This window comes from Canis lupus, chromosome 33 (assembly GCF_011100685.1).
Source record: "Canis lupus familiaris isolate Mischka breed German Shepherd chromosome 33, alternate assembly UU_Cfam_GSD_1.0, whole genome shotgun sequence".
NCBI classification, from domain to species: Eukaryota; Metazoa; Chordata; class Mammalia; order Carnivora; family Canidae; genus Canis; species Canis lupus.
In genome coordinates this window covers 28,133,359-28,147,750 of record NC_049254.1, presented here as the reverse complement: position 1 = coordinate 28,147,750, position 14,392 = coordinate 28,133,359, and the positions used below count along the sequence as shown (strand labels likewise).

General features: G+C 44.2%; 1 protein-coding gene across 1 annotated transcript in view; it reads right to left on the bottom strand.

Moving 5' to 3' along the window:
• KALRN (kalirin RhoGEF kinase) overlaps positions 1-14,392 on the bottom strand; it is a 660,995-nt gene that overhangs the window by 300,184 nt on the left and 346,419 nt on the right. Inside the window, 2 exon segments of the mRNA XM_038583060.1 lie at positions 9,142-9,316; positions 12,552-12,760. Coding sequence (XP_038438988.1) covers positions 9,142-9,316; positions 12,552-12,760 — 384 coding nt within the window.

Here is a 14,392-nt window from a genome sequence, read left to right as displayed (position 1 = left end):
GCTAGAAATGATTAGCTTTGTGAGGCATGTTGAAACTGAGACAGGCCAAAAGCTAGGTCTCTGGTACCGAACAGCCAAGTTGTGAATGCAACAGAAGAGTTCTTGAAGGAAATTAAAAGTGCTACTCCAGTGAATATTCAAATGATAAGAAAACAAAACAGACTTATTGCTGATATGGAGAAAGTCTGAGTGGTCTGGATAGAAGGTCAAACCAGCTACAATATTCCCTTATGGCAAAGCCTAATCCAGAGCAAGGCCTGAACTCTTCTATTCTAAGAAGGCTGAGGAGAGGTAAGGAGGCTGCAGAAGGAAAGTTAGAAGCCAGAATGAGGTTGGTTTATGAGGTTTAAGGAAGGAAGACATCTCTGTAACATGAAAGTGCAAGGGGAAGCAGCAGATGCTGACGTAGAAGCTGTAGCAAGTTGTCCAGAAGATCTAGCTCAGATAATTCAAGAAGGTGGCTACACTAAACAACTGATTTTCAATACAGATAAAAGGGCCTTCTATTGAAAGAAGATGGCATCTAGGATTTTCGCAGCTAAAGAGAAGTCAATGTCTGGCTTCAAAGCCTCAAAGGATAGGCTGACTCTCTTGTTAGGGGCTAATGCAGATGGTGACCTGGAGCTGAAGCCAGTGCTCACTGACTGTTCCGAAAATCCCAGGGCCCTTAAGAATTACGTTAAATCACTCTGCCTGTGCTCCATAAACGAAAAATAAAGCCTGGGTGACAGCACATCTGTTTACAACATGGTTTACAAAATATTCTAAGCCCCCTGTCGAGACCTACTGTTCAGAAAAAAATATTTCTTTTAATATACCACTGCTCACTGACAACGCATCTAGTCATCCAAGAGCTCTGATGGAGACATATGTTGAGATTAATGTTGTTTTCATGTCTACTAACACAACATCCATTCTGCAGCCCATAGATCAAGAAGTAATTTCAACTTTGAAGTCTTATTATTTAACAAATACATTTTGTAGGGCTGTAGCTGCCACAGATAGTGATTCCTCTGATGGATCTGGACAAAATATATCAAGAACTTTCTGGAAAGGATTCACCGCTCTAGGTGCCATTAATAACATTCATGATTCAGGGGAAGAGGTCAAAATAACAGCATTACTAGGAGTTTGGATGAAAGCTGATTCCAACTCTCATGGATGACTTTGAGGGTTCAAGACTCCAGGGGAGGAAGTAAGTGAAGATGTTGGGAAAACAGCAAGAGAACTAGAATTAGAAGTGGAGTCTGAAGATGTAACTAGATTGCTGCAATCACATGATAAAACTTGAATGGATGAAGAGATGCTTCTTATGGATGAGGACAGAAGGTGGCTTCTTGAGATAGAGACTACTCCTAGGGGTGATGCTGTGAACACTGTTGAAATGACAACAAAGCATTTAGTGTATGACATAAACTGACATGATAAAGCAGTGGCAGGGCTTGAGAGGACTGACTCCAACTTTGAAAGAGGTTCCACTGTGGGTAAAATGCTTTCAAGCAGCATTGCATACTGCAGAGAAATCATTTGTATACACACTGTGTATATTAAGGTCCAATCCTATTCCAACTAATCATGGGAAGGAAGGATCCAAGGCATTTCACTGTGGCGAGATGGTCTGAAATACATGGGCTGTCAATTGCAAAATGAGCATCTTTCTGTTTTATGATATCATTATTTTTATTAAGATGAGAAAAGTGAAAGCTAAATATTCTCCATTGACCTACAAGTGCTGGATGATAGGGAAAGACATATTGTAGCTAAAGAGACAGTCTTGTTGAACGGGAAGAGCTATTTTACCTATAATGGGTTTGTACACTGATACAGGTTATCAGCGTGAAACTAAAATTCATCAAATTATCAGAGTCATTTATTCTCCTTGTCTAGTCTAGTATTTTCTTTCCTGAGAGTTCCTTTTGTTTATAAAATCAATTTATAAAATGTTGAGATTAGTGAATTCTAGTATAGGCTATTTTAAAGGTGTATCATAGCAATTCCTTCTGCTTTAGAAATATCTTGTCTAAGAGTTAAAACATTTATTTATGTAGCTATATAAAGACCTTTGGCGATATTGCAAGAACTTTTGAGAAAAGCAGAAGGATTTGGCAATAAATTAATCTACTCAACTGTTTCTAATTTTTGGCAAAATAATGTAAGAGCATATTTCAACATGCTGTAATTGATGAGTTCTAATGTTCAGTTACCTAATTTCTATTCCAGTAGATAATCTGTATAATTGAATAATTTTTATGAACAATTTCATGTTCTTTTCTTCATTAACATCATGATAAAACAGAAATGACAAATACCCACCATTTGCTTCAACGTGGATGGAACTGGAGGGTATTATGCTGAGTGAAGTAAGTCAGTCGGAGAAGGACAAACATTATATGTTCTCATTCATTTGGGGAATATAAAAAATAGTGAAAGGGAATAGAAGGGAAGGGAGAAGAAATGGGTAGGAAATATCAGAAAGGGAGACAGAACATAAAGACTCCTAACTCTGGGAAACGAACTAACGAACTAGGGGTGGTGAAGGGGAGGAGGGCGGGGGGTGGGGGTGAATGGGTGATGGGCACTGAGGGGGGCACTTGACGGGATGAGCACTGGGTGTTATTCTGTATGTTGGCAAATTGAACACCAATAAAAAATAAATTTATTATTAAAAAAAATTAAAAAATAAAATAAAAAAACAGAAATATTTGATATAATCTTGAAGGGGTCTTGATTGGATCCTCAGTGGTTCTTCTGTCCATATCTCGGCCTCTTAATGAGTTTGAGACCTGTGGGAATCTATTATGTTTTCAAAAGATCTCCCCTTTGTTGAAGAGCTCCTGCAATATATATTGTCCCCTCATTCTAGTACATATCAGTACTTGAGTGTCAGTGTTTTTCCCCCTCTGTAAGCTAAATACCTAGTCCTGGAGCTTCCTTCTACTGAACCCCTGGCATCCTCACCAGAAATAAGAAGCATACAGCATTTGTACCTTGATAATATAACTTGAGTTTAGGTTCACAGCACCAGACACACCCCATTACAGAGTATTCTGAAAGTTCCCATCAGAGATCTTTGATAATTACCCAAAACAGGTGACTTGCCAGAATGGGAAAGCTGTGTGAATAACCACTTTTGTTTTGTTTTGTTTTTCAAGAAGGAAGATGGTAGCAGAACCACTGCCGCCACCCCCCCAACATGATCCTGAAATCAATTTGGCAAAAGTCTGGAAGAGACAATCAAATTAATATCTTGTGTAGACTTTGGCTTGCTTTGTAGGATTCATTCTGCATTTCCTTCTCAAAGGAACTAGGGCATATTTAGAGAATGCTACAGTGATCCCTAGGAGCAATCCACAAAGAGTAATCCCAAATAGATCTCATTTTCTTTCTTGTTACAGTTTCTATGTTGGTGGATTTGAGGCGTGTTGCAAACGTGGAGCACAGCATCGCTTTGCAGAGTCTGACGCTGTATCTATAGAAGAAGAAGTTATGAAAGTGGACTAGATGACGTGGTCCTTAGATGATCCCCAGGCAGTACGATGACTGTGCAGGCTGATGGCCCTGCGTCACCAGAGGAAAACTTCCAGTAAAGCATCACAGGGCCCTGCCTGGTCTGGCCAATATTTCAAATAGCTACAATATTGAAGCAATAATAAATTTACCTTAATAGGCTACAGAACTGGGCCAAGAAGAAAAAAAGTACAGTTTGAGAGGGAAAATGCACAAAAGCTTCTATTTAAGTTTTTTTTTTTTTTTTTTTTTTTTTAAAGTCAGTATATTGGAAGGACTTTGAACAAACAACCAGCAGGTTTTAAGGGAGCACAAGCCTAGACAAGGCAGGTGATAATGTCACTGAAAAGGCTCCTATCTCCTGGCTCCTCCGAGAGAGTGCCAGCACCTTGAACACACTGCACCCAGGTGTGTGTAGGAAGGCCTGGCTAACTTGCCTTCAGCGGGCGGCAAGCAGGAGAACGAGGTGTCTGGAGACTATGTCATATCCAGAAAGCCATGGATAAATTTGGGACATGGGCCACAGAGAAGGGCTGATGACAAAGAGAAATAGTCATCAAATTTTTAGAGTCAAAAGGATTGTAGGAATAACTATGTAATCTCAACATTTTCCAGATAAAGGGGAAAAAAAGCCTATAATGATCACTTTTAAATATTTTGAAGGCTGCCAAATTAAAGAGGGAGCAGATTTTTCTGTTTTTCCACAGAAGGGCAAAAGGGGAGAAGATTCTGGTTCGACACACTGATAAAATCCCGAGCTCCTTTTTCTGCCCCCATTCTCCCAAACCCCCACTTTCCAGACTTTGGAGATACCCCAGCAGAGACTAGATAGCATCCCCAGAATATGCCAAATCCTGGCTACCTGTCTTCCAGTAAAAGCTCATCAAGGAACTTTCCATGGGCAGCCTGATTAACTTCTCCTGCCTCAGTGTTCTCACCCCGCCACGAGTCTCTCTCTGTGTCACCGAATTATCACATTGTATGATGATTCTGTTCCTCTGTTTCTCCCTAGCTCGTCCCTGAAGGGCAAGGACTGTTTGTATCCTCAATGCCAACATAGTTTTTGACTCATATTAGGTGCTCACTAAATGTTTACTGAGTTGGATTTCTCTCCGGTCAAAGGCAATGTCTTTCAAATACAAGACACCAGATGCCTCTGCCTAAAGGTTTGAGATCACCGGTAAATTGTAATCAACTGTCTCTTCTCAAGGAAGAACTTTCCTCCTCAAAGGCTATTTTTTGCCCCAGCCTCCACCTAGCCACAACTTGCCCTAATGCAAACCCCACAGATTTACAGCTGGCTGTTCCATTCCTTACTCAAGTTAATTACAGATTAATTTTCAGGTACATTGAACAAAACTTTGATTGTGGTTGTAGAGTCGGAGCTTCTAAGAAAGATCCTAGAGATTTTAAGAAAGATCATAACTGTGGCCCATTCTTCATAAAGTCTCCTATTTAGAGTATCTTTCTTTGTGTCATTTCTAGTACCATACACTGTGATTATGCCCACCCCAGGGGATGCCTCAGATTATCCATGGAAAACACAAAAATTCTCACTGCATAAGTATGCATATGTATGTGCATATATGTTATATGCACACATATTTGATTAAATGACTAAAAAAGATGCAAAATTTCCCTAGACTTCACCAACAGACTGATACCAGAATCTCGCTGTAACCCCTGGCTGGTGGTGAGGTGAGAGAGGGCTCCTCCAGGAGAGCAGGAGTGCACAGAGGAGCTGATGTGGCTCATTTGTTCGGGTGCTCTCAGCATATTTCAAATTAGTGCTCTTTTCATGCACTCAGTGAAAAAGGCTTATCTATTATCTACTTTTAACTAATCTTCACAGAAAGACACATGGCTTATCAAGTTTCTTGCAAAGAAACTGCAGTTTGAGGATAATGATTTGCATGAAAGCACAAGAGAACTTTGAACTCTCTGACAGCCGCCTTGTGGGGTAAAGAAACAATGATAATCTAATCAGATCTGTCAAGAAGCCAGGCCAAAAAAATAATTAAGAATGATCAAGGAGGCAATCTGAAATATGAAAACACAACTTCTGATGAAAAAGCTAAATTTCACCCTAAGGGCACCCTGAGTTCTGAGAGTATTAGCCAATGATAGTAGAACATGTGTACCATTTAGAAACTAATATATGCAAAGATAGGGAGTTGCAAGTTCAAGAATATTTTATTAAGAGAGCGCACGATCAAAAGAGTTTAGAGCCTTCTGGCCTGTTCTTGCTTCTAAAAACATTTTTTAAAAAATTTCTCTCTGATCATTTTAGTCAATTGTAGAAAACTCTGAAATGCATGGAAGCTTCAAACCCATGAAAATATCACCCATATTCTTCACCACCACAACATAAACATTATTCACATTTGGTGAAATGTCTCTGCTATCATCAACATTTCATATAAAATGTCTTTCACAAAGGGAAGCTGAACCTACAGGAAAAACTTTACAGAACACCACGTTCCACCATGGGCCGCCGTGTCTAGCCTCCCTGGAGGAATGTCTAGCTCCCATGGCAGGAATGCAGCTGTGGTCCTGGCTTCTGAGCATTTGCCTACTACATTTGGGATAAGTTTCACTCTTGGTGGGGGTGTCCTATGACCTCTCCCCAGGCTCTACCGTGGGCGCCATACACACCATTCTTATTGAGGAAAAGGAGATTGGCTCAGCAACTCCTGTACTATCATAATTTTTAAATTAATTAGCTCATCTCAGCCATTGGTGACATGGTTAAGGAGTCATGCTCAGATTCCCAGATGTCAGGGGTGCAGGATTGCTCTGGTTTTCAGTAATCCCCAGGAATTCCAAGTATGTCCATCAGATGCCTTCCTCGAGGGCAGGGCACCATAGCTGAGGGTCCTGCAGTGACAGCCCCTGCCCTGGCTAATGTCAGCTCTGACATGTCCTTCACTACAGAAGCCGCCCTCGGTTTCACATTCGGACTCTTCTCTAGATGTTTGCTCATCATCTCCCCACAGGGAAACGCTAGCTGGTATTTGAAATAATCTCCTCACACTCAAAAATAACTTCTGACAATCTGAGTTGAAGCAGAACTTTTCCATAGGTTTGGCAGCATTTCCATTTTGATCTGAGATGAAATGCAGCATTTCCCAAGCTTTGGGCCATACCCTACAAGGGGAACAAGACCCTGTCTAAAACCTGGATGTCACTGCCTAACCCAGATGCTGTTGAACCAAATCACTATTTGCATCTCCGTCATTTTACTAGACCGTCATACGATGTCCCCACTTTTGCTCTACTACATACCAACTATCCTAGTTGTTGTGTAGTATGGAGGCTGGGGAGGAGAGTAAATTTTTATACAATACAAAGGCTGAAGAATTCAAATTCTATAATTGAAATAACAAGCTCCTCTGGCACACCATTTAAACAGGATCCAGCTTTAAAGTATTTGATTTATAGTTTTTTTTTTTTTAAGCATAATTTTGGCATACACTCTGGATTATTTTTCAGGAGTGGAAATGGATTTTCCCAGAATCCCTGTAGGTAAGCACACCCTAGTGATGGCCCTCACCCCCTCCAGCTAACACCAGGGGTGCAGTTCACGGCGCAGTGAAGCTATCTGACACATTCTGCAACGAAACCAGCAACCCAAACTTCAAAACCATGCCATCTAATGAAATAAAACTCAAACATCCAAACTCTCAGATTGTTTCCTTCCTCTTACGCAGTTTTCGATGTGGATCTGGAATCATAGGAGAGTACGTAAAAGACTACAACAGCAGAATCACCACCCTTTCTGACATAATTTCTCAATGGATAAATTCACCTTTGGTAGGTCCAGGGGAGTTGAGGGGTGGTGAGAGTGCCTGGGGCCTGCACCATATGTAATTCTGTTTATTTCGGTGAGGCTCACCCACAGTTACCAAAGATTGACAACTCCTACCCCCTCTTACCTTTCTTTGGTACCTTTGTCATCCCAGCTTTTTAAAGTTCACCATATTCACTCTGCTGCCTATCAAAATCTCTAATTTTCCACTAGTATCTTCATTGTTCTTGCAACATATTTTTTTAAGTATACATTTATTTTCTTAAAGTGTATTCATTTTAAGTACTCTCTATGCCCAACAAGGGGCTTGACCTCACGACCCCGAGATCAAGATTCACATGCACCTCCAACTGAGCCAGCCAGGCGCCCCACAACTTATGTTTTAATACTACTGGCCACCTGAAATCCTTTTGAGTGTAGATTCAAAATGAATTAAGTAAAAAGGACACATTAATTCATCCAAAGTCATAGAATAAGTTGGAAGGATAATTGAGATCTAGATTTAAAGACTTACCCTTTCCTTTGTTCTAGAAACTGTCCAGAATGCCCCCCTTTTAAAGAGATAGTCTTAAGCAAGAAACTGCAGTGGCTTCCAGGGAGGCAAAGGTAGAGGTGTGGTTTTAGGAAGAGAAAGATCGTAAGACAGTAAGAGATGGGAAGGATTGCTTTAGGACTGTTTTTCTCGTATATTTCTGATTCTCAATATAAACATTGTTGGTCACAGAATTGAAGAAAAGAGTATCTTGCCAGGACAGTTCTCTGGTCCCGCCTGGGACTGGGATTAGGATATCAGAATTTCAACATTAAAAAAAAAAAAAAAAAAAAAAAAGCAATTTCCTTCCAAACCAGTTTCATGAAGTTTCCACAGATATTGTTAGGAAGATCATTCCCAGACACCCAGAAGCCCCAACTGTGAGGAGCTGGTTGGAATGCAAAAAAAAAAAAAAATGTTAAAAAAAATGATGGGTGGAGAGTGCTTTCCCTCATACCACACCAGCAGGGAGCAAAGAGAAGATAGTACCACTTTCCTTTAACCCTTTCCCATCCCTGAAAAGGACAAAGTGCCTTTGGGTATTGGATACTCTTCACACCCCAGGAACCCTACCGGCCTGGCTTCAGTTACTGTTTCAAAGTAAGAAATAATAAAAGGTGGATATTATGTGGAGCACACATTATTAATAGGCATCACAAAGGGGATATAAATATACCAGAACATGATTCCAACCTTTCCAGAAGGAACTGGGAAATCTATGAGATGAACCAAGATGGTGTCAACACGGCCTTACTTTCTTAGCGAGCACAAAGCAAACTGAAGAAAAGGCCTTTCTCCCCGTGGCTCCTGCCTTCCTGACTGCTCTGTGGCTTCATCTGGCCCCTGACCTAGAGTCATCAGCCGAGAAGGCCTCCAAATTTTAACACCTACCTACTCCTGAAGCTAAAGGATCCAATCACTAACTCAAATGGCCAACACCATGGTCTTTCAGGAAATAAAAGTACCAAGGGTCCAAATAATCCCCACAAAAACCTTCTCGGTGAAGTAGTTCCCAGACAGAAAAATGAAACAGAGAGGCTCTGCTTGGCAGAGCAGGTGAGAAGGACGGAGGCACAGAAAAAGGCGAGATGTGAATTGGGAATTCGGTGATTCTAGACATGTATCCTTAATACACAATCTCCCTGTTCACTTTTCCCTTACGGTACTGCCCGAGGCTCCCTTCCCAGCCCCTGAAACAGTGCCCTGGACCAGAAAGCAGGCCAGTATGCAGCGCCTCCAGAATTCTCCATGACTCCCTTCCCGCTCCTTTCCCAGTCCCCTCCCCCACCTCTACCTCAATGGTATACTGCTCGAAGATGCGCAGCTGCAGGAAGATGTCCAGCTTGATCTTCCGCTCGTGGAACAGCTCCTCCATCTGCACCTGGGCATCATCCAGCTGCTGCAGGACCGACTCGATGTGGCTGATGGAGCTGCTGTGGGGTGTCTTGTTGTTGGACACAGCCGAGTCCCTGTGGCAGAGTAGGGGGGGCAAAGGGAGAGGCCTTGCCATGTTAAAAGTGATATAGGGGCAGGGGGCCTTCCTCATGTGTGTAAGGGGGGTGTGAATCACCACCTGGGTCATTGAAGACATTTATCAACGCCTACTATGACCCTGGGGCTATCTCTTTAGTAGGCGAACCAACAATACTCATGTCTTCTTTGAGGTTCACAGCGCTGTAGCTCCGAGGCTAGCTGCTCTCCCACTCCTCAGACAGAATCGTGAAGGGGATCGGACAAAGGAACGTACAGAAAGGGCTCTACGTAGCAGAACATATTAGGGAAAGGGACTGGTTCCACACATACATGTAGCCTACTATGCACAGCTTGAATACACACACGTGCGCATGCATGAGAGTAGACACACTGACCACAATGTGTAAGAGCAGACAAACTAAAGGCATATGAAAAAAAAAAATCACCCTTCCTAGTTTTACCTCACTGGATTGTTGTTAAATAAAAAGAGATCATGGCTACCAGAATTATTCACCCACTTTATAATGCTCTGCCAAAATCATGGGCTTGTGTCATTACACAGGCTCCAAGCGGTAGTTAGGAAAGCACGGGATCTAGAGGCTGCAAGCCTAGATTAAGTCCCCGCGCTGACACACGGGGGCTTGCGGCCTTGGGACATCATCTCCTGGAGCCCCAACTGCCTCCTGCAGAGTGGACTTAATAACCCTCGTGCTGCTCACTTTGTGCTTCGCTGTCAAGTAAGACCGTGCATGTGAATATGCCCTGGGACCAGAAACATGCTGCATGAATGGCTGTTAATCCTGAAAGGACATAAGGAGTGTCGAGTGCTGACTGGGACACAGGTCCAGCTGGGGAGAGTAGAGGGTAGGCGCGCAGGAAGCTGGGACAGCCGTGAGGTTGCTAAGAGGATGAGTTCTGATTTGGGCATTAAAAGAAAAGGATGAACCCAGCCAAGCAGGTGGGAGATGTGCACTTTCTGAGCAGGAGGGTCTACATGAGAGTGGCAGGGGGAGGTGACATGTCATAGAAGGGAACCCAAAGGAAACCTATTGAGCTACTCAGAGAAGTAAGGGGTGGGGAGGCCTCCAAAGGGATCATCATAACAGGACAATTACAGGTGTTTAGAAGTTTAGATTCTCTAGGGCCCTAAAGCTTGATATAAACGGGCACATTCATGATCTTGTGGCATTTGGTGTCTTATGCAATGTAAGAAGTCAGAAGACAGGGGCACAATCAGCAGCAGGCTTTCTGACCACCGGTCCTACTGGCCTGTGTGTGTCTCAGGAGCAGCAGTATCTGAGCTCACGCTGTTTCCGAAGGGGGCAGAAGGCCAGTGGTCAGGGGCCCGTCCTTCTGTCACTCTGAGAGCTTCCAATTCCACCCTCTACTCTGGCCTCTTGGGGGCACAAACCCCCAGCATCGCACAGATCCCCCAGTCGTGAACAGACTATGAGGCCTGTACTTGATCATCTGCTTATGCCTTTGCTGAGGACTCCGCGGTCGGAGGATATGCTCGTTCTTTCGGACCGTTCCTCTCCGTCTGTTTTCCATCTCGCAGCTTCCCGGAGGAAGAGAATGACTTCTGACCGTTTTGTCAGTATCACACTCACTAGGAGTCACAGAGATGTTGCAAAAGCCACCTGAGGTGCTTTGGTGATGAGCGCCAGAAGGGCCGCAGAGACCGAGGTCTGCGTGCTCGTGTGCGTGAGCCGGCCGCCCTTTCCCGCTGGGCCCCGTTCGCTTCCTTTCCTCTCACCTGTCTTGAGATCGGGGAGGGGAGCCCTGGCTAGAGGCAGGCCGGGGGCCTGGGGGGGGGGGGGGCACACAGCCAGGCTTCCCTTGGAGACCCCTGGAATTCGGCCTTAGAACAGGATCAGGCTGTCGCGGTCGCTGCCTCACGGGGTAGCCTTCAGGCCTTCGGCATCACGCAAGGCTGGTGGCGGGCGCAGGTGTCATCCCCGCAGACCCAGCCCACGCAGAATGGAACCCACCAAGCTTATAAACAGCAGTTGGACGGAAAACACAAAACCATTGCAAATTCTGGGGCTGACGGGGCTCCCGGAGCTGCCCCTTAGTCACGCAGAGGAGGCATCGGAGGCCCAGAGAGCGGACGGACTGCCTGCTATCTGGAACTTTCTGCGGGAGCCAAGAACAGGAGGGTCCCTAGGCAGGAAGACGGTCATGCTGAGCTGGGGACGTGGAGGGGAAAGAGGCTGTCTTGTTAGGAGGCGACAGGAGGACCCGCCACGTCTCCTGTGTCGTCTGCAATCGACATGGTTAATTTCCTGCGGTAACTATGGTAACCCTCCTAGCTTGTCTAATCGGACAAAGGTACGGGAGGGGTGACAACAACCCTGTCCGGTTGAGGTGATTCCCTCAGGCCCCAGAGCTGGCCCGGGACTTGCTGATGAGATCATTTCTGTCCCAGCACTCGGCGATTTCAGGTGGAACAAGTCCCTGCGGGCAGACACCATTAGTGCCACCGAGTCCTATTTATGCAGCACTTGGGCATGGGGGGTGGTGCTGTGGGCTTGCTCAAGGCCTCGTGACATTTTGTCTGAGGAGCCAGAGCCCTTGACAGGGACAGGAAACTGGATATTGATGCCAGCAGAAAGGAGGGGCAACGGTGTGGAGGATTCTAAATGAATATAAGGTTTTCGACAGGATTTTCCTTCGTAGTGGTGTCTGTTTAGGTTGATACAGAAGGAGTTGTATTTTCTGGGCAGCAAGGGATGGTGGAAAGGTCACATGTGGGTGATGGAGGGCAGAGTAGGACAACGAAACCCATTCTCTATATCCCCACGGGGCCAGAGCCAACCATTTTTGCCAACTGGGGCACCAGCGTCTAGGGTTCAGCCTGAGATCAGAAGCCAAATAACACTATGCCCCATGATGGTTATTTCTCCACGTAACCCAATATGCCATAATTCTGATTAAGGTGTTATTTATTTTGTGTTGAATGTTGCTAATTTCTATGTTTCTGGTACTTACTGATTGCTGAATAACATCACAAATAATAACTAGTTCTTTGAAACATCAGAGCTCTTCCATGTACTGTTTCATTCTAAACTCAAGTTGGGTATGACACAGGCATTTCTGTATCTGACAGATGGAGAAACTGAAGCTCACACAAGACCACAAAGCCGGCTGTGGCTGAGCCAAGACTGGGACATGACTTATCTCACATCTAGTCGAGGGCATTTCTCACTGGAAAGCACTGCCCATGCTGACCTGGCCTCGCTGGGCTCCCCCAGGGAGGGAGGCGCTGACCTGAGCTGCTGGATAAGGTCTTCGCCTTCCTTGATGACATTGAGCGTGGCATCCAGAGTGGCGGTCTGCTGCTGCTGGAACTGCTTGATCAGTTCCTGGACCGCATCCACTGAGTCCGCACAAACGTCCTCCAGCATCTCCTTCTGAAGGTCTTCCATCCATGTCCACAACTGTCGGGGAGAGAGCAGAGACCCCACTCAGGGCAGACAGGAGAGGTCAGGGCTGGGACAAGGGCAAGAAAGTCAGACAGGGGTCATCCAATCTACCCTCAGCCAGTCAGTCCTTCTCATCAGCACACCTATATTTATACTCATGACTCATCTCTGCTACATTGACTCCATTAATGTCTCCACTCCCAAAGGGTGGGAACTACCCCTGGCTTAACTTCCCCGTGGTTCGGGGAAACTTGCAATCATAGAGCAGGGAGAGAGGTCTCCCATCTGTGAGGGACTAGAGGGAACACAGGACTGATGAGGGACATAGATTATTTCATCTTTCAGAAACGAGGGCTCTGCACACTCCAGGCCACTAGATGTTGATTCCTAGAAATGTTACCATGATTGTGGAAACATGCGAAAAAGAACGTGATGTTCAATACGGACCGAAGGAAGATTAATTTTAAAAATAGGTATGCTATGCTGAATTATGTTGTTCTTTTCAGGGTGCTAGGTGGGTTAGAAGGTTGGATGCTAAAAGTGTAGCTTATCTTAATTTCAATATAAGCGTGAGCCATTTCCCCATGGTACTCAAGACACGGAAATGCAGTCAGGGTGATATTACTGGTCAGGCAACTTTAAAAGAGGTAAGTATAATGTTTTGAACAGAATAAGCACCGAAAATGAGGAGGAGCTAGACTGAATTACCGAAAACTCATGTAATGAAAGCTCTTCTTCATACTGAAACTAGATCTCCGGTGGCCTGCCACAGGGCTCTGCTTGTAACACTCCTGCTCATAAAATGATGGAGGGAAATGATGAGTTTGATGCTTGCTTAGAAATAAGGAATCTTCACCTGGCTGGCCAGAGAGATGAGCTCAGGGGTCTACCAGGAAAAACCAACCAACCAACCAACAGCTCAGTATGCACAGAAAAGTGATGGAATCAGATGTGGATTTTAGCCCTTATTCTTTTTCAGAACTCATGGTGTCTTTGAGTAAATCACTCCACCCTTGGCTCTCTATGACTTCCTGCGTAAAATAGGTTGAGGAAAGAAAGCATTAAATAAAATGGTTAATTGCCCTCCGGTTCTAACATTTCTGTAAGTCTTCCATGCTAAAAGCATGGACGATAACCACCTGAAGCATAGTATTTCATCTAGTTTGTTCTCAGTATGGCAAATAAATCAGGGTGTGGCCTTTGTAATTAGGGATAAGAAAAGAAATAATAGAGACAAAAATAGCCTTCAAATTTCAGACAAGCTATTCTTTGTTCTTTGGGTAGCAGAGGCTCCAGATGTGGCAGGAGAGGTTGAGTTAACAAGATTAACAAGCCCTAGGGCCAGCATGGAACGAGGTATAAACAATGTCCTTCTTGGACAGGTGAGAAACTCTCTGAGCCTCAGTTTTCTAATCTACAAAATGAATATAGGATCTGCTCTGCTCATCAAAGATTATGGAAATTAAATTACTTACTATTAATGCATTAAGTAAACATGCAGCATTATTAATAGGCCAACGGCATTGTGGGGATTGCTATAAGGAACACAGAATATTTTTATTCAGTGTCCCTGTCATTTGGCAGCTTATAATCTGGTTGTAATTCAGTTTATTTCCTTTACAAAAAACCTTTCTTTGGTTGTAAAAA